The 27,868-nt window shown below is 52.9% G+C and overlaps 1 protein-coding gene across 1 annotated transcript; it reads right to left on the reverse strand.

The window, feature by feature from the left end:
• Positions 1-3: 3 nt before the first annotated feature.
• Positions 4-27,772, reverse strand: LOC142026097 (IgGFc-binding protein-like). Its single transcript, XM_075018933.1, has 21 exons — positions 27,561-27,772; positions 26,823-26,876; positions 23,034-24,257; positions 22,601-22,932; positions 21,781-22,348; positions 20,116-20,717; positions 19,083-19,650; positions 17,819-18,405; positions 15,776-16,343; positions 14,913-15,112; positions 14,231-14,372; positions 13,340-13,671; positions 12,213-12,786; positions 10,747-11,345; positions 9,434-9,998; positions 7,275-7,879; positions 6,137-6,650; positions 4,861-5,060; positions 3,518-3,892; positions 2,194-2,478; positions 4-190 (listed from the first exon to the last, which is right to left on the reverse strand). Exons 2-21 carry the CDS (start codon positions 26,872-26,874, stop codon positions 188-190), a joined length of 8,895 nt encoding a protein of 2,964 aa, XP_074875034.1. The 5' UTR covers positions 26,875-26,876; positions 27,561-27,772; the 3' UTR covers positions 4-187.
• Positions 27,773-27,868: the final 96 nt, after the last annotated feature.

Here is a 27,868-nt window from a genome sequence, read left to right on the forward strand (position 1 = left end):
CCCATGGGGTTTTATTTTTTTTTTCGGGGGGGGACGGGACACCCACATCAAATTTGGTGGTGGGGGGGTGGGGGAAAAAAAAAAAAATCCCTTTTTTTCATTTATGCTTCCGGTTTTGCTGTGATGATCTCAGCGCCGAGGCGTGGCGGCCCGGTTCCAGGCGGCTAAATGTCATTTTTTTTTTGCATTACTGGGGGGGGCAAAAAAAAAAAAAAAAAGATAAAAAATAGTTAATCCTCATTTTGAGGGATTTTTCCTCGTCTTTTGGGGCTCTTTCCCTCTTTTGGGGGGCTCTTTTCTGCTTTTTGGGGGCTCTTTCCTCTTTTTGGGGGGTCTTTCCCTCTTTTTTGGGGCTCTTTTCCCCTTTTGGGGGGCTCTTTTCCTCTTTTTGGGGGGGTCTTTCCCTCTTTTGGGGGGCTCTTTCCTCTCTTTTGGGGGGGCTCTTTCCCCTCGTTTGGGGGCTTTTTTCCTCTTTTGGGGGGCTCTTTCTCCCTGTTTTGGGGGTCTTTTCTTCTTTTTGGGGGCTCTTTTCCTCTTTTTTGGGAGTCTTTCCCTCTTTTGGGGGCTCTTTCCCTCTTTTTTGGGGGTCTTTCCCCCTTTTTGGGGCTCTTTTCCTCTTTTGGGGGGCTCTTTTCCTCTTTTTGAGGAGTCTTTCCCTCTTTTGGGGGCTCTTTCCCCCTTTTGGGGGGCTCCTTCCCCCTCTTTTAGGACTCTTTTCCTCTTTTGGGGGGGTCTTTCCCTCTTTTGGGGGGCTCTTTTCCCCTTTTGGGGGGCTCTTTTCCTCTTTTTGGGGGGTCTTTCCCTCTTTTGGGGGGCTCTTTCCCCTCTTTTGGGGGGGCTCTTTCCCCTCATTTTGGGGCTTTTTTCCTCTTTGGGGGGGGCTCTTTCCCCCTTTTGGGGGCTCTTTTCCTCTTTTGGGGGGCTCTTTTCCTCTTTTTGGGGAGTCTTTCCCTCTTTTGGGGGCTCTTTCCCCCTTTTGGGGGGCTCCTTCCCCCTCTTTTGGGACTCTTTTCCTCTTTTGGGGGGGGTCTTTCCCTCTTTTTTGGGGCTCTTTTCCCCTTTTGGGGGGCTCTTTTCCTCTTTTTGGGGGGTCTTTCCCTCTTTTGGGGGGCTCTTTCACCTCTTTTGAGGGGGCTCTTTCCCCTCGTTTTGGGGCTTTTTTCCTCTTTTGGGGGGCTCTTTCTCCCTGTTTTGGGGGTCTTTTCTTCTTTTGGGGGGCTCTTTCCGCTCTTTTTGGGGAGTCTTTCCCTCTTTTGGGGGCCTCTTTCCCCCTCTTTTGGGGGGTTCTTTTCCTCTCTTTTGGGCTCTTTCTCCCTTTTTTGGGGCTCTTTCTCCCTCTTTTGGGGCTCTTCCCCCCCCTTTTTTCTCCTCCCATAATGACAGGATCCAACAATGAACCCATCGGTTCCTTGCAGACCATTCTGGGCCTGTTTTGAGGGGAAAAAGGACTATTTTGGTTAATATGAAGGATGTTAGTGTGTGGGGGGGGTTCTCTCGTATGAAATTGGTGGAAAAAACCAGTGATTTTGGTTAAGATTAAGAAATAGAACAATATTTGAAGAGCTCTTGGTGACAGCGAGATGAAGACAGCAGCTGTAGGGGCTTCCCTTGCGTGAAACTGGTGGAAAAAAGTGATTTTTGGTTAATCCGAAAGAACGATGATGGTGGGATGAAGGACAACGTGTGGGGGTGCTCTCCTTGCACGAAACTAGTGGAAAAAAGGATGATTTTGGTCAAAATGGAAAGAGGGGTCAAGGCACAGCCATCTCTTGATGAAGACAACAAATGTGGGTGTTTTTCTTGGATGAAATTGGTGGGGAAAAAGGCAATTTTGGTTAAAATGAAGAGATAGATGGAGATCTCGTGATGATGGTGGGATGAAGGGTGGCACCTGGGGGGGGCTTCCCTTGCATGAAATGGGTGGAAAAAAGGCAATTTTGGTTAATCTGATGGATGAAGATCTCTCGGTGACGGCGGGATGAAGGACAACGCTCCCCTTGGATTAATTCAGTGGGGGAAAAAAAAAGCGATTTCGGTTAATACGAAGGGATGGCGCCAACCGACGGACGTTTCTTCGCGACGGCGGCACCAAGGCCAACAGGGACACAACCGAAGACCGAGCTAGGAGACAAAAGACGACAAATATCACCCAAAAACCCCAGACCGATGACGTCACCTCCCAGGGACACTCACGTGGCTGAAGTCGGGCGCTCTCCAGGCTTTGGCCACCGCCACCATATCCGCCACCAATTTCCCGTCGGGCCCTCGGAGGTCGTTGGCCGCGTTCCCGTCGTAGTTACCGCAGAACCCGCAGAGGTGTTTGCTCAGCTCCTTGGTCACCTTCACCGTCACCTCCCCGGCGGGACTGAGGCCGACGGTGAATTCGGGATCTTGGATGATCCAGACGCCGCCTCGGCTCTCCGTGACGGTCAACGTGCTGGAGACCTTCGCGGGGAGGGTGGCCGGGACCCCTTTGACCTGGAGAAGACACCGATAGGGACAACATGGCTCCACGCAACCCAACGTTGACATAAATATCAATTGGGGTGAAAAAGCCAGGAAATAGGTCATTGCTCCACCACCACCAACCTTCTCCAGAGCGGTGGAGCCCCAAAACGGGGTGAAATCCCTCCATTTTAGGTACGGAGAGATGGTGCGAAGTGCCCTGGGAAGGTGGGGATACGTGGGATGGGAGCGAAGGTTGATCTCGTGGGGTTCGTTCCTGCTGGGGGACGGGGGGGTGGGAGGTGGAGTGGGGGGCTCGGAGATCGGGGTTCCCTCCGTGGGGCTGGGAGCAGGGTCTGGGGTGAAGGAGGGCACCCACGGGTGCTTACTTTCCATTAAATTACTGGAGAAAAAAAGGCAATTTGGGTCAATAAAAAGAGCTGAGCGGATGCACAGACAACTCTTGATGATGGTGGGATGGAGGACACCACCCACGGGTGCCCCGCTCGCACGAAACTGCTGGGAAAAAGGTTTTTGGGGTCAAAACGAAGGAGCGGGTCAAGGCATGGCCACCTGGTGATGACAGTGGCACGAAGAGCAGCACACGGGGATGCTTCCTCGGCGAGAAATCACTGGTGGTGGGGGAAAAAAGGCCATTTTTGGTTCAAACGAAGGGATGGGCCAATGTGAGGACAGGCGGTGATGACGTTGGGATGAAGGACGGCACCTGCATAGCCTTATCGTGCATTAAACCGGTGGGAAAAAGGGCAATTTTAATCAAAAGGAGGGGTTGGGCGGTGGCACGGAGATCTCAAGGTGACAGCGGGATGAAGGACAACACGTGTGGTGGCTTCCCCTCGCGTGAAACGGGTGGAAAAAGAGCAGTTTGGGTCAAAACGAAGGGATGGGCCAACGTGGGGACATCTCCTGGCGATGGTGGGATGGAGGACAACCCGTGTAGGTGCTTCCCTTGCACGACACCGATGGATATTGGTGGCAAACGACGGATTTTGGGTACAATTAAGGGCAAGGTGGGACTTTTCGGGTGGCAGCGGGGTTGGGGACAACCTACCCAGACCTTCTTGTCCTTCCTGACGGTGAGGAAAGCCTGAGGGCTGAAAAGGTGAAGGGCCACCACGGCGGGTCGGTCCCCGTCCTCGCCGACGTCAACCAAGAGCCGGAACCAAGTAGGTCGGTGCGAATCACACGGGGAGACCATCACGTAGATGCCGGGGGCCGTGGTGGTGCCGGTGGCTCCGTCGAAGGAGATGAAACGGGTGGCGGGGGCCAAGGTGCATTGCCCAGGTTGCTCCACGCAACCCCGGACGCCGTCTTTGAGGCCACAAACTTGGCCAAAGGGGCAACCGGCCGGTTGACATTCCATGCCGCCGGCGGCCCGGCAAGTGCAGCTCTCGCTGCAGTCGGCGGAGAGGACGGTCTCGGTGATCTGCAAGGTGGGATGGTCAATAAAAATGAGGCGTTTGATGGGTTTCCCCTCGAGAAGATTGGAAAAAAGGGGGGAAAAGCGGCGCGCAAAGGGTTTTCGCTCTGCGGCGGTGCAGAAGGCAAAGGAACGCCGCACGCGAGCTGTGTCCTCCTGGCAAAGACCGCGAGGGCGCGGGGAAATGCTGCGCGCAACGGGGGTTTTTCGCTTGTGAGGATTGGCGGAAGAAAGACGCGGCTGCACGCAAGAGGTTGCAAGAAACTAAAAAAAATGTTGCACGCGACGGGTGTCGTGCAGAGCTGGAGACATGCATGGGACGTGTAAGGGTGCAATGCTCATCTTGCAAGGGTGCAAGCACCCACGGGGTGCGCAAGGGCGCAACGCTCCCCTTGCAGGGAGGCAATGCTCCCCTTACAAGGGTGCAGGTGCCCATGGGGTGTGCAAGGGTGCAACGCTCCCATTGCAAGGGTGCAAGCACCCATGGGGTGTGCAAGGGTGCAAAGGTCCCCTTGCAAAGATGCAACGCTCCCCTTGCAAGGGTGCAAGCACCCACTGGGGTGTGCAGGGGCGCAACGGTCCCCTTACAAGGATGCAACACTCCCCTTACAAGGGTGCAACGCTCCCCGTGCAAGGGTGCAAGCACCCATGGGGTGCACAAGGGTGCAACGCTCCCCTTGCAAGGGTGCAAGCACCCATTGGGGTGTGCAAGGGCGCAACACTTCCATTGCAGGGGTGCAACGCTCCCCTTGCAAGGGTGCAAGCACCCATTGGGGTGTGCAAGGGTGCAACACTCCTCTTGCAAGGGTGCAAGCACCCATGGGATGTGCAAGGGCACAACGCTCCCCTTGCAAGGGTGCAATGCTCCTCTTGCAAGGATGCAACACTCCCCTGCAAGGGTGCAAGCACCCATGGGGTGCACAAGGGCGCAACGCTCCCCTTGCAAGGGTGCAAGCCTCCCCGGCAGCACCCACCTCGAAGTAGCGTCCGCGGTGGAGGCACCCACAGGAATCAGCGGGGACGCACTCGTCCCCATTGAAGAAGAAGCCCTCGTTGCACTGGCAGCCCTCGAAGCATTTCTGGGTGCACTGGGTGCTGTCGGAGATGCTGGTGCAGGCGCGGTCGCAGGTGCGGGCGCAGAGCTCGTAGTGGCTGTTGGGGGGGCAGGAGAGGGCTGGGAGGGGGAAAGCAAAAAGAAAAGGGACGGCTTTACTATTTGCGATTTCTTTTCTCCTTTTGCAAGGAAATGAAAAAAAAAAACCACTTTGCAGCAGCCGTTGCAAAAGTAAATATTGCACAAAGGCGGGTGCTGCACGTAAATCGCTTCCCCCAGCAAAAAAATCACACACCCCCCTCCCGAACCGGTGCAGCTGGCTTTCCTCTTGCAAAAAACCCCTCCAAAATAAAACCAAATTTTGCATGCAACCGCCTTCCCCCCTCACCAAGATTTGCAGAACCAAACCACCGCTGCCTGCAACTCTTTTCCCCTTGCAGAAATTTAAAAATCGCTGCGTGCGACAATGTTCTCCTCGCAAAATAAAGCCACCGCGGCGTGCAAACGCTTTCCTTGCTGCAGGCTTTGCAGAACAAAGAGCAGCTGCGTGCAACTGCTTCCCCCTTGCAGAAATGAAACCGTGGTGCATGCTTTCCTTCTTGCAACCTTTGCAAAACTAAAGAGCAGATGAGTGCAACTGCTGCACTCTTGCAGAAATGCAAACCTTTGTGCATGCAACTCCTTCCCTTCTTGCAACCTTTGCAAAACTAAAGAGCTACTGCATGCAACCACTGCACTCTTGCAGAAATGCAAACCCTGGTGCATGCAACTGCTTTCCTTCTTGCAACTTTTGCAAAACCAGAGAGCAGATGCACACAACCGCTTCCCTCCTTGCAGGAATGAAACGCTGGTGCATGCAACCACTTTCCTTCTTGCAACCTTTGCAAAACTAAAGAGCTGGTGCATGCAACCACTGCACTCTTGCAGAAATGCAAACCCTGGTGCATGCGACCGCTTTCCTTCTTGCAACTTTTGCAAAACTAGCAAGCCGGTGAGTGCAACCACTGCACTCTTGCAGAAATTCAAACCCTGCTGCACGCGACCTCGTTCCTCCTCACACCCTTTGCACACCACGACCCTCCGCGTCCCACCGCTCCCTCCCTCGCCGAAACCCAAACCAGCTGCACCCAACACCTCTTCTTCCCCCCACCCCACCCCCGACCCCAGACCCCAGCACCCATCTTCCGGTAACTCACGGCATCCCGCAGCCGTCCGCCACTCCTGCAGCTGCCCGCCGGCGGCTTGGCACGCGGCGGCGTAGGCTTGCAAGCTCCGGCACAACGCTCCGGCGCCCAACCGGCCGCAACGCTCTTGCCGGCACGTGGCCACGTGCTCTTGGGGTGCCACCACCCCGTGGCACCCAACGAAAGGTCCCGTCTTATCCGCCAGCACCCCGCAAGGTCCCGGATCGGTGGAAGGGCAGGGAGGTGGGGGGGTCCCATGGGTGCAAGAGGGGGTGAGGGTGCCCCAAGCGTCACCCAGCTCTTGGGGGGAGTCGGGTTCGTTGCCGGCGTCGCCGTCGAAGTTGCCGCAAAGACCCTTGGTGCGGCGGCGGTAGGTGGCGGGGAGGGTGAGCAAGGCGTAGGAGTTGCCGTCGTAGAGGAATTTGGGGCCGCCCTGCACCCGCAGCACCCGGTGGGTGCCCTCCTGGGACACGGTGGCCGTCCCGCCGGGCAGAGTCAGGGGCAGGAGGTGACGCTCACCGTCCACCTGCGGGGAAGGAAAAGCAAAAAAAAAAAATAAAAAAAAAAAGGAAAGGTGAGCAAGGCGGGGTGCGCATCACCTCAAGTCGAGTTTGAGCCCCAAAATAGGGTTTGCAACCCAAAATAGGGATTGCAATGCAAAATAGGGATTGCAACCCAAAGGAGGGATTGCAACCCAAAATAGGGATTGCAACCCAAAGGAGGGATTGCAACCCAAAATAGGGATTGCAACCCAAAGGAGGGATTGCAACCCAAAATAGGGATTGCAACGCAAAATAGGGATTGTAACCCGAAATAGGGATTGCAACCCAAAACAGGGATTGCAACCCAAAATAGGGATTGCAACTGAAAACAGGGCTTGCAACCCTAAATAGGGATTGCAGCCAAAATAGGGATTGCACCCCAAAATAGGGATAGCAACCCGAAACAGGGCTTGCAACCCAAAATAGGGATTGCAACTCAAAATAGGGTTTGCAACTCAAAATAGGGATTGCAACCCAAAATAGGGATTGCAACCCAAAGCAGGGCTTACAACACAAAACCGGATTTGCAACCCGAAGCAGTTTTTGCACCCCGAAGCATTTTTTGCCCCCCAAAGCCTTTTTGACACCCCCAACCCCCCCCAACTCACCTCCACCTCCCACTGGGTGCCCCGTCTCATGCTGACAGTGACTCCCTGCACCGTGACCGACAGCCGGCGGATCAACGTCGCTCCTTCCTTCCCGCTCTCCTTCTCCACCTCCACCGTGAAGGGCACCAGTGGATGCTCCGGATCGTCATCCTCGACCTTCGCCAACGTGTAGGCGCACGTGCCGGCGAAATGCAACAGGCGCCCGTCGAAAGTGCTGTAGGAAACGGCGCCCAGCACCTCGCAGCGCCCGCACGCGTCGGGGTAACAGCCCCGCACCCCATCCTGCACCGCGCACGCTTCGCCGGGGGCGCAACCCGCCGGCTGGCACTCCACCGCCCCGTTTTTTCGGCAGACGCAACGCTCGCTGCAGCGAGGGCAGGCGAAAAACTCGTCGCCGGTTTTGTAGTAGCGCCCTTCGTGCGAGCAACCGCACTCGGCCAAGGGGACGCAGCGGTCGCCGCTCAGGAGGAAACCTTCGTTGCAGAAACAGCCTTCGGCGCAGAATTTGGCTTCTTTGCATTCCTCCGCTTCTGTTTGGCCACGGCAAGTGGCCGGGCAGGCTGGGCCGCAGAGATCGTAGTGTTGGTTCGGGGGGCAGACGGGGCCTGTGGGAGGGGTGGGTGGGAAATCAGCGGGGCTGGTGGTTGCAGAGCTCCAAAACCTTTGTGCATGGAAGCCCTTAAAGCCCCTCGTGCAAAATAGAAAGCCTCCTGGCATGCAAAAATTTCATCCAAACCCGGCTTTTGGCTTGCAAGCCCCAAATAATTCATGCATGCAAGATCCAAACCCTATGCGCAAACCAGACGGCCTTCACGCGTGCAACCCCGAACCCTTTATGCAAGCAAAAAAGCGTCGGGCAAACCCAACCGCCTTTGTGCATGCAACCCCAAACCCTTAGTGCAAGCAAAAAAGTGTTGGGCAAACCCAACCATCCTCATGCGTGTGACCCCAAACCCTTAGTGCAAGCAAAAAAGCGTCGGGCAAACCCAACTGCTTTCATGTGTGTGACCCCACACCCTTTGCACAAGTGAAAAAGCGTCAGGCAAACCGAACCCCCTTCACGCCTGCAACCTCAAGCACCTTTGCGCAAGCGAAAAAGCGTTGGGCAACCCCAAGTGCCTTTGCGCAAGCAAAAAAGCATCGTGCAAACCCAACCGCCTTCGCGCATGCGACCCCAAACCCTTTGCGCAAGCAAAAAAGCATCGGGCAAACCCAACCACCTTCGCACGTGTGACCCCAAACTCTTTATGCAAGCAAAAAAGCGTCGGGTAAACCCAACCGTCTTTGAGCATATGACCCCAAACCCTTAGTGCAAGCGAAAACATGTCGGGCAAACCCAACCGCCTTCGCGTGTGTGACCCCAAACTCTTTGCACAAGCAAAAAAGCATTGGGCGACCCCAAGTGCCTTTGCGCAAGTAAAGAAGCGTTGGGCAAACCCAACCGCCTTTGCGCGTGCGACCCCAAACTTTACGCAAGCAAAAAAGCGCCGAGCAAACCCAACCGCCTTCATGCAAGCAAAAAAGCATTGGGCAAACCCAACCACCTTTGCACGTGCAACCTCAAGCACCTTTGCGCAAGCAACAAAGCATCGGGCAAACCCAACTGCCTTCGTGCATGTGACCCCAAACCCTTCATGCAAGCAAAAAAGCATCAGGCAAACCCAACCGCCTTCGTGCGTGCGACCCCAAACCCTTAGTGCAAGCAAAAAAACGTTGGGCAAACCCAACCGCCTTCACGCGTGCGACCCCAAGCACCTTTGCACAAGTGAAAAAGTGTTGTGCAAACCCAACCGCCTTCGCATGTGCAACCCCAAGAGCCTTTGCGCAAGCAAAAATCATTGGGCAAACCCAACCGCCTTTGTGTATATGACCCCAAACCCTGCATGCAAGCAAAAAAGCGTTGGGCAAACTCAACTGCCTTCGCACGTGCGACCCCAAGCGCCTTTGCGCAAGCAAAAAAACGTTGTGCAAACCCAACCGCCTTCGCGTGTGCGACCCCAAGCACCTTTGCACAAGCAAAAAAGGATTGGGCGACCCCAAGCGCCTTTGCGCAAGCAAAAAAACATTGTGCAAACCCAACCGCCTTCGCGCGTGTGACCCCAAGCAGTTTTGTTCGTGCAACCCCCAGGAGATCCCCCCTGCCCCAAAGCCCCACGTACTGCAGAAGGCGGCAGTGCGCCACGGCTTGATGCGGATGCCCTGGCTCTGGCAGGCGGTGACGTAGGCGCTGATGGAGCTGCAGACGGTTTCCTGATGCCCCTTGTAGAGGCAGGTGTCGAAGAGACAATCGTCAAAGTAGGGAGCCGGGTCGATGGCGCTGTGGCAGGCGCTGAAGGGTCCGTCCCTCTTTATCAGGAACCCGCAGTGTTTGTTGCCCCGGTAGGCACGTTTCTCCGCTTCGGTGCAAACTTTGCAATCCTCGGTGCAACCGGCCCAGCAACCGGGGACGTCGGCCACCTTCCAGGAGTCGGCAAATTGGATTTCGTCCGTAGCCGGCCGCCCATTGGACATATTGAAGTCGTCCTCGGGGTCGCCGTTGGCGTTGCCACAGAGGCCGCAGACGGCCTCCGAGTAGGTGTTGGGGAGGATGACCCTGGCGTAGCTGTACCAGTCGAAGGTGACGATGACGTCAAAGTCGGTCTTGATGAAGCCGTGGAAGCCCTTGAGGTAGACGTGGAGCTTGTTGCCATGGCTGAAGGGCAGATCCACCAGGATCCCGTTGACCTGGAAGGGCAGCATGGGTTGCATAACGCCATGCAAAAACTTTGAAGCTCACCAAGACACCGCGCAACAACTTTGAAGCCCACCAAGACACCACGCAATGACTTTGAAGCCCACCACACTACACAATGACTTTGAAGCCCAACAAGACACCACGCAATGACTTTGAAGCCCACCACGACGCCGCACAACGACTTTGAAGCCCACCAAGATGCCACGCAATGAGCTTGCAACTCAACCGTATGCCATACAACCTTGAAATCCACCCAGATGCCAAGCAATGACCTTGCAAACCAACCAGGCATCATGCAATGAGCTTGCAGCCCACATGAACACCACACAACAAGCTTGCAACCCCCCCAGACTCCATGCAATGAGTTTGCAACCCAACCAAATGTCGTGCAAGGACCCGCAACCCAACCAAATGTCACGCAAGGACCTTGAAGCCCATCCAAATATCATGCAAGGACCCCGCAACCCAACAAAATGTCACGCAAGGACCTTGCAGCCCAACCAAATGTCACGCAAGGAACTTGCAACCCAACCAAATGTTACACAAGGACCCTGCAACCCATCCAAATGTCACACAATGAGTTTGCAACCCAGCGGGACACCATCCATCAACCTTGCAACCAAACCCAACGTCATGCAGTGACCTTGCAACCCACCGAAACACCACACGAGGACCTTGCAGCCCACCCAGGTGCCACGCAATGACGTCGCAACTCCCCGGCACCTCGTTCTCCCCTACCTTGAGCTTCTTGGGGTGTGCCTGGCTGAGGCTGAGGGTCATGTTGTAGACCGTCAAGGTGACCTCCTTGGTGTAGGAGACCACACGGCTGCCCCGGTTGTTATTCTCCACCGTGACGGTGAAGGGAACGAGGGTGGGGTCGTCCGAGCAGAGGCCGGCCAACCGGTAGACGCAGGTGCCCATGAAATCGTAGCGGCGCCCGTCGAAGGTGGTGTAATGGGGGTCGCCGGTGGCCACGCAGACGGAGCGGCTCTTGGCCACGCACTGCCGCACGCCCTTCACCACGGCGCACCTCTCGCCCGACTTGCAACCGGCCTCCTTGCACACCACCATGCCCAAATCGGCGTCGCACCTGCACCGAGATCGGCAGGTCTCGTCGGCCCAAAACTCTTCACCGGGACGGTAGTAACGACCGTCGTGGGTGCAGCCGCAGCTGGCCACCGCCACGCATTGGCCGCCGCTGAGGACGTAGCCCTCGTTGCAGGCGCAGGTTTCGACGCAGGGTTGGGTGCAAGCGGCGGGCGCGTCCTGGTTGGTGCACGTGGCCGGGCAGGCGTTGCCGCAGGCTTCGTAGTGGCTGTTTTTGGGGCAGGGTAACGCTGCGGGGGGAGGAAATAGAACAATTAGAGGGGGGGGACAATGCAGCAGCGAGTTCGTGTGACAAGCGCTTTGCACATAACGTGCCGGGGACGGATGTTGCGCCGTGCGAATGCACCGAGCAATTTGCGTGCAACGTGCCAGGGAATGGATATTGCACTGTATGAATGCGTTAAGCACGTTGCACGCAACGTCCCGGGGATGGATGTTGCACCGTGTGAATGAGTTAAGCACGTTGCATGCAACGTCCCGGGGAGTGGATATTGCACCGTGTGAATGCGTTAAGCACGTCGCATGCAACGTCCCAGGGACGGATGTTGCACCATGCTTTTGTGGAGAGCACCTTGCATGCAACATCCCGCCTAGATTTTATACCAAGCAAATGCGCTGAGCACTTGCATGCAGCATCCCGGGCTGGATATCCCCCCCATGCTCATGCACAGAGTGATTTGCATGGATATTTGCATGGATTCAAGGCTGGATATCCTCTTGTGTGAATGCACTGAGTGTTTTGCATGCAACATACCCAGGTGTGGATATTCACCCCTGCAAACGAATCAAGTATTTTGCATGCACCGTGGCCAAGCCTTGATATTGCACCATATAAATGCATCGAGCCCTTTGCGTGCAACATTCCAGGGCTGGATATTGCACCGTGTTATTGCACCGAGCACTTTGCATGCGACATCCCGGGGCTGGATACTACCCCGTGCAAATGCATCGATTATTTTACATGCAACACCCCGGAGCTGGATATTCGCCCTGTGCAAATAATACCGAGTGCTCCGCATGCATCATCCCCTGCTAGATATTCCCCTTTTTTTTTTTTTGCAAAACCACATAGACCGAGGAGGAAGCCCGTTGCTTACGGCAGCCCGACGGCGTCCTCCAGTCATGCACGATGACTCCGTGCTTCTTGCAGGTGGACGCATAAGCCTCCAGCACCTGGCAGAGGATTTTCTTTGCCCCGTTGCTCATGCAGACGTCATAGAGGCAGTTGCGGTAGAACTCCTGGGGCTTGACGATGTTGTGACAAGCCTTGAAGGGTCCCTGGAAGCTTTTTTTGATGAGACCGCAGTACTGGTTGCCCCCGTAGAGCTCTTTTTTCTCCTCCTCGCACACCGGGCAGTTGCCTTCGCAATAATCCCAACAAAACGGGTCATCGTCGTCGAGGACTTTCCAGTCTCCAGCCCAGGCCACCAAGGCGTTGAGGTTGCTGCCGCTCTCGGGGACGTCGTCCTCGGCCTTGAGGTTGAAATTGCCGCAGAGACCACAAGTGTGTTTGTAGTAGCTGCTGGGGAGGTCGATATGCAGATGCCAGTTCCAGTCGTACGTTACCCGGAGCCCAAAATCTGTCTCCAGCACGGCTCGGAGCCCGCTCTGGAAGACCTGCACCTTGCCATCTTCCAGGCTTACCGGCAGCAGCGTCACCACCCCATTCACCTGCGGGTGGGGGGGAACCAGACGTGAGCGCGGCGCACCTCGCCGCGGGCAAACACCCACCGCGAGGTCCGTGCCCTCCTGGCAAGATCCAAAACTCAGAGCCAACCTCATCGGGGGGGCTGCTGAGATGCTCTGTGCAGCAAAAATCCTCCGGTTTCATGACATCACTGCCTTCGTCAGGCTTCACTTTTGCCTCACCCGACTTGCGGCAGGGGCCGGCTGCCACCGCAAACCTCCCAAAGGGGCGTTCCACCCGCTTTGAGGTTTCTTGGAGACCTACTGCAGCCACTTTTGGTGGTTTTGGCTTCCCCAAGGGGCAGAAAACCACCTCGGGTTGCCCCATGCAAGGCAGCATATTCCCGGCATATCCCAACATTCCCAAAATCCACATTGCGGCTTGATTGATTTAGTTAAAAAATAATGGTGGCCCTGATGGAGCAGGAAGGGGGGTTGAACGCAGTGGAGGAGATGGACGAAAAAGGAGGTGGGGAAGCAGTGGATGAAAAAAGAGGTGGGAAAAAGCCAATTTTCCCTCCATTTTACGCCAACTCACCCTGACTTTGCCCACTTCCCTCAGGTGGATGGAGACGTGTTGGCCGTAGACCTTGATGTTGGCCAAGCTCACGTAAGAGACAGATTTCACCCCACCACGGATGTCGTTCTTGCCCTCCACCTTGAAGGGCACCAGTCTGGTGTCGTTCCCGCAGGATTCGGCTATGGTGTAGGTGCAAGTGCCTTGGAAGTCGAAATCGAGCCCGTCGAAGCTGTGGTAGTGGGGGTCCCCCCAAGCCCAGCAGCTGGCGACCAGGGATGGGACACACTTGGCTTGGCCACCCTTCAACTTGCACCTCTCCTTGGGACGGCACTGAAGGGCTTTGCAGGGGTCTGGAAGGAGAAGAAACCGTGGGAGAGGTCGTGGTGAGGAGGACATCCCACGTCACCATGCAAACCAAGCGTCTTCACCAGTGTTGAGGTCCCACCAAGCGTCCTCTGCTCCCCCTTGGGCTTTGGCAGGAGATCGGCACCTCCGAGGTGTAAATCAGTGCACAACGATCCATCGCCAAACCCAAATTTCCCCTTTTCAGTTGTCTTTTCCCCCCTCCCATTCATGGAAAAAAGCGTCAAGATTGGGTTCATCCCTACCCAAGATTGCACCCACCCTTCAAGAGCAAGGTGAGTGGTTAGAATGGGCCACGGGAGTGAACGCAAAGCCAAGGGGTGGCTTTTCTGAAGCATTTTGCACCTCCAAAATTCTCCCATCGCATCCCTGACCCTCTTAGGGTGGGAGACGGGCTCTGTAGCCTCCGTCTCCCCTTGCTGTAAGGTTAGCCCCTCAGCCTGCACCTCTAAATTAAATATCCAGACCAGCCCCAGGATCTACTCCGGCTCCAAGATCCGCCCCTCCCTTTTTTTTTTTAACTCAAGCAAGTCCATTTTTCCTTACTTCGATTGACGCAACCCAAGATCCCATCCCGGATTTCACAGGTTTCATCATCGGTGCAGCTGTGGCTGCTGCAAGTCAAGCCTTTGCCAGGGACACACGTGCAACGCTGCTGGCAGTTGTCCTTCCAGACCGACTCGTGGGGCTGCGGGGCGAGAGGTTGCAAAGCGTCATGATTAGAAAAGCAAACTGCTGTTACACAGAAATGCATAAAAACATGTAGAAGGGGGAAAAAAAAAATATTGAGGTCTACCAGCGAGAATAAGCAGCTTTACGAAATGCAGAATTGCTGAGGAATTGATCCTTTTTGTTGCAAGGAAAAAAATGCAGGAAAAAAAAAAATCCCTTTGCCTTCTTCCACCTCCTCTGAAGGAAAAAGATATTATTATTTAGTGCCTTCAGGTGTGGGAAGCGTTGATACTATCAGGGCATCCACATCTGTGCTAGCACCTTTATGCCAAGTGATAAAAGAGATGGAAATGCTCCAATTTTCTTCACGTGAAACCACAGAATCGCTTGGCAGACGGAAGATTTTGAGGGTTGGTTGTTTGGTTTTGTTGTTTGGTTTTTTTTTCCTGCTTTGGGCCGTGCGCACGTCGCCTTTGGAGCAACGTGCTGCAACGCAGGCAGGAGGAAAATGTTAAAAAAAATCCCCCAAACCCACCCAAACTCAGGACATTACTACCTTATAATATCTCCCATCCACAAAGCATCCACATTTGTCCTCGGGAACGCAGCCGTGCCCATCAAAGATGAACCCTTTATTGCAGTGGCAGCCTTCGACACAGGTTTTGGGGCATTTAGAAGAATCCATGAGCCCTGCGCAACTGTTGACGCAGAGGTTGGTGCAGAGGGAGTAGTTGCTGTTGGCCGGGCAGCTGAGGGCTGGAAGGAGAAGGATGATCAACCCAAGGTTGAACGTTGGGTGGAAGAGCAGGGGGGTTGCACCCAGAGGAGATGGCAGAGCCCCAACGCCGGTAAAAACACAACCCGTTGGCGCTTGGTGTTGGGGACAAGCGGGAAAAGCCAACACAAGCACCAACAAAGTGAATTTTTGTTGGTTTTTCCCATTTGCCCCTGGTGTCAATGAAAGTTCACCCCCGCTTGCGTTGGCTTTCCACCCCATACCAACAAAAATGCACCTGTTTGGTGCTTCTGTTGGCTTTTCCCACTTGCCCAAAATGCCGATGAAAACCCACACGGTTGGCACTTACGTTGGTTTCTCCTGCTTGCCCAAACCGTGGATGAAAACACACTCGGTTGGCTTTTCTCATTTATCCCCAGCGTCAATGAAAACGCCCCCCCCCTTGCATTGGCTTTTCCCGGGTGCAATGATTTTCACGCCATCATCATCCTCCCCACCCTGGGCTCCCAACTCAACATCACCATTTGCATCACCCTACGCATCGAGGGTGGTCAGCACAGACACCCGATCCCAGCGTCCCTTAGAAATAAATTATAAAGCCCTGCCTGTTTTTCAATTAATCCCAACAAGATGTGACTTCCCGGCCATGGAGGACGTCTCCCACCTGCGACGCCCCAACTTACGGCAGAAGGACGGTCTTCTCCAAGCCGGGATGACGCCGCCGGCATCTTGGCAAGCAGCGGCGTAGCTCTGGATGCTCTGGCAGAGGACACGGGTGTCCCCTCCGGTGAGGCAAAGATCGTGGAGGCAGGCTTGGAAATACAGGTCTGGCTTGATGAGGTTGTGGCAGGAGTCAAAGGGACCCTTCGGCAACGTGAGGATGCCGCAGTAGTTGGGTTCCTGGAGGACTACCTTCCTCTCCTCCGTGCAGATGGGGCACTGGTCCTTGGGGCACTCCTCGCTGCAAGACGCATCGGACGTTTTCCAGGCAGAACCAAAGACCATCGCGTTGGCAGCTTGTTGGCCACTGGGGAGGCGGAAATCGTCCTTTGGTTGCCCGTTGTAGTTGCCACAGAGCCCGCAAAGGTGGCCCTGGTAGGTCTGCGGGACCGTGACCGCCACGTGGTGGTGGAGGTCATAGCGTATGAGAAGACCGAAGTCGGTCTGGAGAAGGACGCCCGTCCCGTGTTGGTGAACCTGGACCCGTCCCCGGCTCAGGATGGCCGGGAGGTGGTGGAGTATGGAGTCCACCTGGGACCGAGAGAGAGAAATCCTCCAGTGAGCCTCAAGGATGCTACAAGGAGAAGACTATGGAGGTAGGAGCAAAAAAACATTGGGGGAAACACCTTCCAACCAACCTTTTAATGAATTTACGGCTCCCACTTTGAAACTGGAAGGCAAAGTGGGGGTGAGCAGGGCTTTGCCTTGGAGATAGGGGTGAGATCTTCCCTCCATCAAGGAAAACCAATTTTTTTGGGCTCCCCTGCTCACACCCCAAAAAAGGTGGCCCACAAAACATGGCTTTACTGTGACGGTGCAGCTCTTGCTTCACGCCAGAGTCAACGTGAGCCTGTAGACTTTGACACCGACATCCTTGCAACCAAAAAGCGGTACGGCTGTGCGTCACGATCCACCGTGACAGGTCCCTTGTTGCCTCACACCAAGGTCAACAGGAGCCCGTAGACGTCGCCACCAAAATGTTGGCCCTCAAAACCGAGATGGAGCACAAAGCACAGACTTAACTGGGATGGGTCCCCTCTCGCCGCGTGTCAAGGTCAACACGAGCCCAAAGACTTTGACGTCGGCACGTTCATACCCTAAAAGAGGTGGACCGCCCCACGTGGGCGGGGACCGTGTCCCTCTCGCCTCATGGCAAAGTCAACCCAAAATAGGGATTGCAGCCCAAAAGAGGGATTGCACCCCAAAAAAGGGATTGCACCCCAAAATAGGGATTGCAACTCAAAATAGGGCTTGCAACCCAAAATAGGGATTGCACCCCAAAAGAGGGATTGCAACCCAAAATAGGGATTACAACACAAAACAGGACTTGCAATTTAAAATAGGGATTGCACCCCAAAATAGGGATTGCAACTCAAAATAGGGCTTGCAACTCAAAATAGGGATTGCACCCCAAAAGAGGGATTGCAACCCAAAATAGGGATTACAACACGAAACAGGACTTGCAATTTAAAATAGGGATTGCACCCCAAAATAGGGATTGCAACTCAAAATAGGGATTGCACCCCAAAAGAAGGATTGCAACCCAAAATAGGGATTGCAACTCAAAATAGGGATTGCAACCCAAAATAGGGATAGCAACGTGAAACAGGGATTGCACCCCAAAATAGGGCTTGCACCCCAAAATATGGATTGCAACTCAAAATAGGGCTTGCAACTCAAAATAGGGATTGCAGCCTGAAATAGGGATTGCAACCCAAAATAGGGATTGCACCCCAAAAGAGGGATTGCAACCCAAAATAAGGATTACAACATGAAACAGGACTTGCAACTTAAAATAGGGATTGCACCCCAAAAGAGGGTTTGCAACCCAAAGTAGGGATTGCAACTCAAAATAGGGATTGCAACCTAAAAGAGGGATTGCAACCCAAAATAGGGATTGCAACTCAAAATAGGGCCTGCACCCCAAAATAGGGATTGCACCCCATAGACTTTGTCACCAGCACGTTTGGGCCCGGAAGGAGACGGATGACCAAGTACCGCCTTACCATGACATCTCCCTTCTTGCCTCGCGTCAAGGTCAACGTGAGCCCGTAGACTTCGACGGACAACGCGTGGATGCCGGAGGCCTTCCTCTTCTGCCGGCCGTCCTTCTCAATTTTCACGACAAACGGTTCGACGCTGTCACCGCCGCAGGTCTTGGTGAGGACGTAGGAGCAGGTGCCTGAGATGTTGAAAGCCAACCCATCAAAGGAGAGATAGTTGCGGTCACCGGTGGCTACGCAGACCCTGGGAGCGACGGGTTGGCATTGGAAGACGCCATCGACGAGTTTGCCTTCGCTGCCTTCAGGGCAAGGAACTTCTTGGCAGTTGACCATGCCGCCAGCCTGGCACTGACATTTCTCCTGCTTGGTGGGGAAGAAGGTCTCCGTCGCCTTGTAGTAGAAGCCCTGGTGGAGGCACCCGCACCGGGACATGGGGACGCACTCGTCGCCGCTGAACACGAAGCCGTCGTCGCACACGCAGCCCTCCCTGCACCCCTCTGAGCACTTCGCCGGGGCGTAGATGCTGCTGCAGGTCTGGCCGCAGCTCTGGGAGCAGATCTCGTAGTGGCTGTTCGCAGGACACGAAAGACCTGCCACGGGACAAGGAGATTCGTTAGGAGCAATTTCCTGCCATTTCCCTGCCATTCGGGATGCCGTTGCGCCTGGTCATGAGGTTCGCCGGATGTAGATCTTGGTTGACCCAATCGCTTCACGGTTAAATCTCATCTCTTCCTCATTGCGGACATGATGAGGGAAGGGGTGTCCATAAGGGACATTTCAACCCTTTGGAGGTGGGAATTTTAGCCCCCAAATCACCTGGTTCTCCCCATTATCATCAAGGAAATAAGGACATTCCCTCAAGCAACAGAATCGCTCCCACGTTGGGTCCCCAATCGACTTCCCGGGCGGGTCCCTCTCCCCTAATTTAGATATTTTTGGTGCATCTCCTGCAGTTTGCCCTCTAAGCAATCCAGGCAATTAGCCCTCCCTCTTGTTTTTAGTCAATGCGAAGGAATTGGTGCTTATTGGGGCTAAATTATTCGACCCGTCATAGCCGGCTGAGACATCATGTTCCCTGGAAGGGTTTCTGGGCATTGGCTGTAAACAGAGATGATGGAACCAACCTAGAGTTTGGGTGGGATAAAGCACCCAAAGTCTAGGTTGGACCTCTGCTTCGTCCCCACATGGGTTTGGCCCAGGATTGGGCTTCCCTTTGACGCTCGTGACCCCTCACGAAGCAGAAACCCCTCCAATTACCCCAACTTACTGCAGAAATCGTCTGTCCTCCACTTCCCGATGATCACGCCGGCAGCCTGGCAGGCAGCGGCATAACGGGCGATGACCCGGCATATCGCCTCTTCTTGGTGCGGAAAGAGGCAAAAATCATGCACGCAGTTTTGGAAGTATTTGTTGGCGTCTACACGAGTGTGGCAAGCTATGAAGGGTCCATCCACTCGCGGAATGATCCCACAACCCAACTTCAAGACCTCCTGGCGCTGCAGAGCCACTGCCATGGTAGGACATTCCACCTTCGACAGCTCCACGCAACCTGGGATGTCGGTCACCTTCCAGCTGCGTCCAAAGGCGTCGGGGTTCGATGTCACTTGGCCGTTCTTCATCATCATCTCGTCACCCGCCTTCCCGTTGTAGTTCCCGCAGAGGCCGCACAGGGTGTTGGCGTAAGTGCTGGGCACCGACGCGGTGACTCGGCTTTGCCAGTCGTAGGTGACAGTGAGGCCAAAGTCTGTCTCGACCACCGCTTCCTGCCCATCTCTGTAGGCGGAGATCTTCCTATCTTTCTGGTAATACGGTAAGTTGACCAACCGGTCATTGATCTGGGGGCAAAAGCAAAAAAAAAAAACAACCAAAATTTGATATCCAACAATAAAGGCAAATTGTCTTTTCACGCCACCTGCCATTTGGGCTCCAGCCAAAGCACCCAAATCATGCAGACGAAGATTTTTCGGATTGAATCAGCTGCGCCAAGTAGAGCTGCCCACCAGCTTTGACGTGAACGCTGCCTGAGGCTCCACGGCTTATATCATGCACCAATCTCCTGCTTCAGGTGGAGAACCTTCTATTCAGGGGATTAAATCTCATCTTGATTAATGTGGGGGAAACAGACCTGGTAGCTCTGGATCTCGGAGGCATAGTTGGAGAAAAATATTCAGCATTACCCAATACAGACAAAAAAGATAGAGGAGCGAGGGTGGAAGAGAAGAAATGGACAAGGAGTTTGGGGTGAGGAGCAGAAAGTGAAGAACGTGGAGATTAGGTAAAGAAACATTTGCTAAACTCACCGTGATTTTGCCGGGGTGTTCCTGGCTGATCACAATGGTTTTGCCGTAGACTTTGACCATCACAAGAGCAATGGAGGCCAGAAGTTCGTTGTCCTGGCGGCCGTTCTGCACCAGCACCTGGAAGTCCACCAAACCTTGGCTCTTCTGGCACAACCCAGCGAACTGGTACATGCACGTGCCCTGGAAGATGAACTTCCCACCATCGAAGCTCTCGTAGTGGGTGGCACCGGTCGCTGCGCAGGTCCCGTATCTCTTGGGGTAGCAACCCTGGATGCCGTCCTCCACCCGGCACTCTTCCTCGGCACGGCAGCCGGCCGAACGGCACACGGCCCTCCGGGATTCCGCGTCGCAGACGCAGCGTTTGGTGCAGGTGCCGTCCCCCCAAAACTCTTCGTGGAGGCCGTGGAGGAGACCTTCGTAGACGCAGCCGCACTCGCCTTGGGGGATGCACTCGTCGGCGTGGAACACGAAGCCCTCCCGGCACTGGCAGGTCTCCACGCAGGCGGAGGCGGCGCAGTCGGCGGGCATCGCGCCGTTGTTGCAGGTGGCGGGGCAGGCGGTGCCGCAGGCGGTGTAATTGCTGTTCTTCGGGCAGAGGAGAGCTGTGGAAGGGTCAGGAGACCGCGGTCACGGTGGAGAGAACGCTCCTCGGCCGTAAGAAGGTGCGGCTGAGCGCTAAGAAAACCTGCGTGGGCTTTCTGGAGTTTTACATGTACTTCGGAGAGTCGTCGTGGACTTTCTGGATTTTCTGCATGGACCTTCTGAGGTTTGCATGCACTCCCTGGACTATCTACCTGGACTTTTGGGAGTCCCCGTGGACTTTCTGGACTTTCTGGATGGACTTTTGGGACTTGGACTTTTGGGACTTGGACTTTTGGGACTTGGACTTTCGGGACTTGGACTTTTGGGACTTGGACTTTCAGGACTTGGACTTTCGGGACTTGGACTTTCTGCACAGACTTTCTGAAGCCTGCATGGACTCCCCAGACTTTCAACAGAGACTTTGGGGAGTCTCCATGGCCTCTCTGTACCTTCTGAATGGATTTTCTGCAGAGACTTTTGGGACTTGGACTTACTGGCCTATCTAGTGGGATTTTGGGGGTCACCATGACTTTCTGGACCTTCTGCATGGATTTCAGGGAGTCTCTGTGGACTCCCTGCACCTTCTGCATGGACATGCTTCTGGAGCCCGCATGGACTTTCAGCAGAGGCTTTTGGGAGTCTCACAGGACATTCTGGACCTTCTGAATGGACTTTCTGGCCTTTCAGCAGAGACTTTTGGGGAGTCTGCACAGACTTTCTGCATGGAGTTTTGGGACTTGGACTTTCTGGCGTTTCTACGCAGACTTTCTACACAGACTTTCTGGAGTCTTCCTGGATTTCCTGGGCTTTCTGCTTGGACTTGCTGCAATAACCTTTTCCCATGAATCTACGATGCTTGGAACCCCGAGCCCTTTCAGGCCCAGCTTTGTGCAGCCTGATTCAAAAATGACCCGGCCCCACCTTGCTTGAGAAACAAGCCCCCCCCAACGATGTAATTTCCCTTTTGCGCCTGTTTTCTCCTCATTCCCATCCCATCACCCCTTAATCACACCCACCTTATTTAAGGTCGCAGCCCCCTGCCCACCCAGGGAGAGGATTTTCTGCCAACCAGGAGCTACTCACGACAACGCGCCAGCGTCCTCCAGTCAGAAACGGTGATTCCTGCCTCCTGGCAGTCATCCGCGTAGGCTTTGAGGGCTTGGCACAGCTTGAGGTGGAGCCCGTCGTTCATGCAGAGGTCGTAGACGCAGTTTTTCTGGTAGACCTTGGGGCTGATGGCGGCGTGGCAGCGCGCGAAGGGCCCCGAGCGTTGGGTGAGCAACCCGCACGACGTCTCCCCGACGTACTTCGCCTCTTCGTCCCGTTGGCAACGTCTACAGTCTCCGCTACAGCTGTCCCAGCAGCGGTGGCTCTTGGGGACCTTCCAGCTCCGGCCCAGGTCCACAGCGTTCTCCGCCAGGTTGCCGTCGGGCATGAGGGCATCATCGAAGGCTTTGCCGTTGCTGTTGCCGCACAGCCCGCACACTTTGCCGAAGAGCTTACTGGGGAGCTTCACCACCACGTGGTCATCCCAGTTGTAGAGGATCTTCAGCCCGAAGTCGGTTTTAATCAGCACGGATTTGCCCTTCTGCTGCAGGTGGAGTTTCCCTTGGGCGAGGGAGATGGGGAGGTGGGAGCGATGGTTGTTCACCTGGAGGAGAAAAAAAAAAAAAACCAATGTGAAAAACAAACAGCATCAAACATGGGGCAAAAAAATGGAGTTTTTTGAGCTTTGAGGCGTCTTCTTGCAAGAGGTGACCACGCCGTAGCGTCATCGACTCATGCATGACAAATCATAGAATCATTTAGGTTGGGAAAGACCCTTAAGATCATCGTTAAATACATTATTCCAGTGAAATACCATAACATTGCTTTGGATTTGATAATTATTTTTCTTGCATACCCTCACGATCCCATTCTCAGACCTGACCACGGTGACGGTAACGTCATAGACACAGACGGTCACGGAGTCGATGTAGGAGACTTTTTGGTTACCCCTCTGTTGGTTTCTGGCCTCGACGCTGAAGACGGGCAGGGCGGGATCCGAATCGCAGGTCTTGGTCAAGGTGTAGGTGCACGTGCCCATGAAATCAAAGACTTTCCCATCAAAGGTTTGGTAGTGGGGATCGCCGCTGGCCCAGCAGGTCGAGGCAGTTTCTTGGATGTCCCTGGGGTCCCTCTCCACTATCTCATAGCTCCCGCATCCCTCATCTTCACAGGAATGTGGAGCAGAAGCTGCAGAAAAAGAGAAAAAAAAACAAAAAACACCCATCGATGGCGACCGCGGAGAAGACCCAGCTATCAGCAAGATGCAACCACGCGTTGGCCCTACTTACTCGCGGCGCAAAGACCGGTGAAGCCATAACCGGCGTAATTCTGGAAGCCGAAGACCAGGAGCCCAAAGGGTGCCCACCAGTGCTCGACGCTCTGGATTTCTCCTGGCTCTTTCATGGTGACAGCAGCCCAGGAGAAGTCTGTGCCGGGAATCGCTTGCCAGGAGACGGTACTGTCCGTCTTCTGGTTGAGGGTGACGGCGTTGGCGTCCGCGTTATGGGCGATGAGGACCAGGTGGTTCTCGTAGTCAACCAAGCCACTGACCCGGTAGGACGTGCAGTAGGTGGAGACGGGTGGGATGTTGAGTAGGAAGGGGTCTTGCCCAATCAAGCTGGTATGGGCACCGGTGAAGAAGAAAACCACCTGAATCGGAGCCGAAGCGCTCACATAAAAAAGCAAATTTTGGTTAACGTCGAACTTGTGGACCTCCCCGGCGGCGATGTCCTTGGTGGCGGCCGAAGTACCCGTGTTGTAGGCGATGGAGGCTTTCTCGGCTGCCACCACGTAGACGAAGTCCGCGTTCTTCTGCAAGGGGTTGGGGGGGACGACGTAGACATTCCCCCAGGCGGCGACCGGCAGAAGCTGCTCGACCACGTAATCGCAGGCGGCGTGAACCTTGGCGCAGCTGTGTCCGCTGAGGACCGCCACGGCGTTGTCCGACGTGATCTTGGTGCCGGATAAATCGTAGCTGCTTTGGAGTTGGAAGCTATGGTAGGGGTGTAAGAAGATGCGGAGGGTGGAGCCGGGGGAGTAATTCTTCTCGTTGTAATAAAATTGGCCTTTGACGTTGATGGAGACTCTGGCCGGAGTCTTCCCGGCCACCACCACGAACTCCTTGAAGCCGCCTGCATTGGCGTCCTCCGGCGTCACCAGGTAGTATCGGTGGCCCAAACTCTCTACGGGCAAAACGGCGGTGGCCCCCACGGTGTGCTTTTTGGTGCTGACGGAGACCACGGAGATCTCCTCGGTGGACTGAACGGAGATGACTTTATTCGAAATCAGGGTGCCGACAATCTCCATTTGGCCGGGGATGGGGACGGAAAGCGTTTCGGCTTTGCCAAGGGCGACGGTGCGGGTGAAGGCGTCACCGTGCGCCGTCACCGTCACCTGGGTGGAGGCGGAGTGAGCCGTGAAGATGAGCTGGAGGTCGGGCGACGTGACTTCTTCGTTGTTCTGCGGGAAGGCGGTGAGGAATTCCTTGCCGCGGAAGGTGGCGGTGGAAAAACCTGGGAAAAGAAGGGAAAATAGGGGTTGGGGTGGTTTTTTTGGTTTTTTTGGGGGGGGCTGCAGAAATTATAGTAGAAATTTCAGCCAAAAAAAACCCCAACCCAAATCAAGAAATAAGGCTGATTTGGTTTTTCTTTTTTTAGAAATATGCAATAGGAAGTTCGGCAAAAAAACAAGGAATGAGGGGGTTGGGGCTGAAAAAACCTGCCGTAAAACGTTCTGGAAAAAAAAAATAAATAAAAAAATAGGGAATAACTTTTTTTTTTTTTTTTGCCGCAGAAACGCGCAGGAGAAAGTTCTGAAGAAACGAGGAAATAAATTTTGCTGCAGAAATGGCAACGAAAGTTTCCGAAAATTAGAAATTAGGGAATAAGGGTGGATTTTTTTTCCTTGCAGAAATGTACAGTTAGAAAGTCTTGAAAAATAAAAATGGGGAATAAAAGTGTTTTGCTGCAGAAATGGTGATAGAAAGTGTGAGGTTTGGGTTTGGGGGGGGGGGGTTGTGTGTGTGTGTGGGAGTTTTTTTAAGCATACAATAAAGGTGTTTTATTGCAGAAATAACAATAGAAAGGCCCCAAAAATAAAAATCAGGCAAAAGGGCATTTTGCAGAAGAAACCTGCAGAAAGTTCCAAGTGTAAAAAAAGGGCGGAAAAGGTTTTTTTTTGGATGCAGAAATTGCAGTGGAAAATCCTGAAAAAACTCCACTGGAAATAAACCTTTATTTTGCTGCAGAAACTTGCAGTAAAAATTTCTAAAAAACAGGTATAAAGGGCTTTTGTTGCTGAGGGAAATAAAAATAAGAGTCTTTTGCTGAAAACGAATGGGGAATATGGGCTTTTTCCAAAAAGAAAATAAATAATAAGGGATTTTTGGTGAAAACAAAACAGGTTTTAGGGGCTTTTTGATTAAAAACTCCTAGGCAGTAAGGTTTTTTTCTTTAAAAAAACAAACAAAACCGATAAAAGAAGGTAATAAGGGCTTTTAAAAAAAAAATTATGGGTTTTTTTAAGAAAAAACACAGCCAGGTGTGTGGCTGTTTCCTAAAAAAAAAAAACAAACACAACAGCTTATTTATTTTATAATAATTCAAAAAAATCAACCCAAACAACAGGGAATAATGGCATTTTGTATCATGAACTGGTGAGAAGTATTGGTTTGTTTTTTTATTTTAAACAAAAAATATTCCCAAACCTGGGAATAAGAACTTTATGCTCAAAACCAAATAGGTAACATGGACTTTTTGGTGAAAAAAAAAAAGGAAATTAGGGCTTCTGCTGGGGGAAAAAGGTGATAAGGGCTCTTTGATTAAAAAAAAAAAAAAAAAAGAAAAAGCAGGTGATAAGGGTTTTTTCTGAAAAAAAATCCCAGGCAATAAGGGCTGTTTTGGTAAAAACAGCTAATTTGAGCACTTTTTTCCCTTAAAGAAAACAGGGAATAAGGGCACTATGTTGAAAAACAGAATAATGAGGTTTGGCTAGAAATAAAAATGGGTAAAAGGGGCTTTTTTGCTGGAAGAAAAAATAAATCAAGTTGTTTTTCTGAAAGAAAAGGAGCTAAAAAGGGGTTTTTGCTGATAAACAAAGAGGTGAGAGTGGGGGGGGGGAGATGAAAAAAATAGGATTTTTTCTGCCCCCCAAAAAGGTGATAAGGGGCTTTTTTCCTGTAAGGCAATTGTGATAAGTGGGTTTTTTCCTGAAAAGAAAAAAAAAAAAGGTAATAAGGGCTTTTGGGTGAAAAAGAACTGCTAATAGGGGCATTTGGGTGAAAGAAAACAGGTAATAATGACTTGGGGGGGAGGGGAGAGGGAGTAAGGACTTTTTTTTTTTGAAAGAAACAAAGAATAAAGACATTTTTTGTGGCCAAAAAGCCCAAATAAGATAAGGGCTTTTTTTCCCCCGAGGGAAAAAAAAAACCCAAACCAAACGAAAACCAGGTCAATAACGTCTTTTTTCTTAAAATAAGAACAAATGAAAGAGCTTTTTCCTAAAAAAAAAAAAAAAAGAGAGAGAGAGGCGATAAGAGCTTTTTCCCTCTCTAAAAGAAAGCCTGAGTATATAAGGCATTTTTTTTCTGGAAAAAAACCACCCAAACAGGTAATAATTTTTTTTTAAACCTCAAAAAAACCCCCAAACAAACAGAGAACAAGTGGGGTTTTTTCTTTAAAAAATGAAGAAATAAGGGCGCTTCCCCCCCCCCCCCCTTATCGCCCTTTTTTTTTTCCCTTGGGAAAAAAGAAAGGGTGATAAGGGCTCTTTGCTATTTAAAGAAAAAAAAGCCAGTGATAAGGATTTCTTTGCGGAAAAAAAAAAAAAAAACAAACCAGAAACAGGGGATGAGAGATTTTTGTTGAAGAGGCAAAGAGGTAATAAAATCTTTCTGCTGGGGGAAAATGAGGGAATAAAGGATATTTTCTGACCCCCTCTCAAAAAAAGGGAATAAAGACTTTTTGCTGCAGAAACCTGCAGTAGAAAGCCCTAAAATACCCCCCAAAACCCAGGAAATTAAATTTTTTTTGTGGTTTGTGGGTTTTTTTTGAGGGGAATAGGGTTGGGTTGTTGCTCACCACAGAAGAGAGCCAGCCAAGCCAGGAGCCGCCACATCCTGCCCATCGCCATCGCTGGAAAAAAACACCAAAACCACCCCAAAAATGAAAATTTTTTTTTTCCCCCCCACTTGACCCAAAATTGGCCCAAAAAAGACTTTTTTCCACCCGATGGAAACCTCTCACAACTCGCTTGGGGTTGAGTCCTGCTTGACGCCCCCCCCAACCCAATGACCCCCCAGTTGTCCCAGTATCCAACCCAACGATACCTCAACACCCTTCCTGATGCCACCTCAATGACCCCATCAGTCCCATCAAAACCTTCCACAAAACTTCCCGAGGATGAAATCTCCCCCCCCAAATCACCCAAATTTGGGTCAAAAAGGGGCCAAATAGCATGCACAACCCTTCCTTCCACTTTTTGGACATTCTCAGAGCTGCCGATCCCCAACCGTCGCTCAACGTCTGTTGGGTTTCCCACCCAATTTGTTGCACCCAACGGGGATTTACAGGACGGGTTTCATCTAAATCATCCCTCTCTGTGCTTGGGAGGGATTAAAAAAAACTTTAAAAAATAATTTTATAGTCAATTTAACCCACCTAGGACTCCTGCTTGGTGGGTGAAGGCATCACCGACACCTTGTTTTGCTCAGATGGGACATAGCTGGGCTCATGCCCAAAAGGACGAGGCAAAATGCAATTAAAAAAAATAAAAAAAAAAAAGGAAAGGAAAACCCTTCCCAACCCCACACCACTTACCGGCAGGCTCCGATCAGCGTCTCTCCTCGAAGCCCATGGACACGTGAGGATGGATGAAGAAAAAACTGCAGGGTTGGTCCCAAACTCTCCCTTTTTATAACCAGACGGGGCTTATCAGCGTTTTCCTGAGAATCTCCTGGCAGAGCTCCCCCTGAGAGCAACAGGAGAAGGAATTGGCTCCGAAAAGGGCTGATTTCAGCTGATTCAGCAGAATCTCGTGGAAGGGGACAGGGTAGGGACTGCCAAGCCTTGGCACGACCCAAGAGGTCAGGTTATGAAACCGCCCCGGAGTTCCAAAGAATTGGAGA

Source organism: Buteo buteo, chromosome 31, assembly GCF_964188355.1.
Source record: "Buteo buteo chromosome 31, bButBut1.hap1.1, whole genome shotgun sequence".
Lineage (NCBI taxonomy): Eukaryota > Metazoa > Chordata > Aves > Accipitriformes > Accipitridae > Buteo > Buteo buteo.

Coding starts and splice junctions, on each gene's coding strand:
- LOC142026097 (XM_075018933.1), bottom strand. CDS start 26,874: ATGGCGATGGGCAGGATGTGGCGGCTCCTGGCTTGGCTGGCTCTCTTC. Junction 14,373..14,912: donor TGGATGGGAGATATTATAAG/GTAGTAATGTCC, acceptor CTCGCCCCGCAG/CCCCACGAGTCGGTCTGGAA. Junction 13,672..14,230: donor CTTGGGTTGCGTCAATCGAA/GTAAGGAAAAAT, acceptor TTCTCCTTCCAG/ACCCCTGCAAAGCCCTTCAG.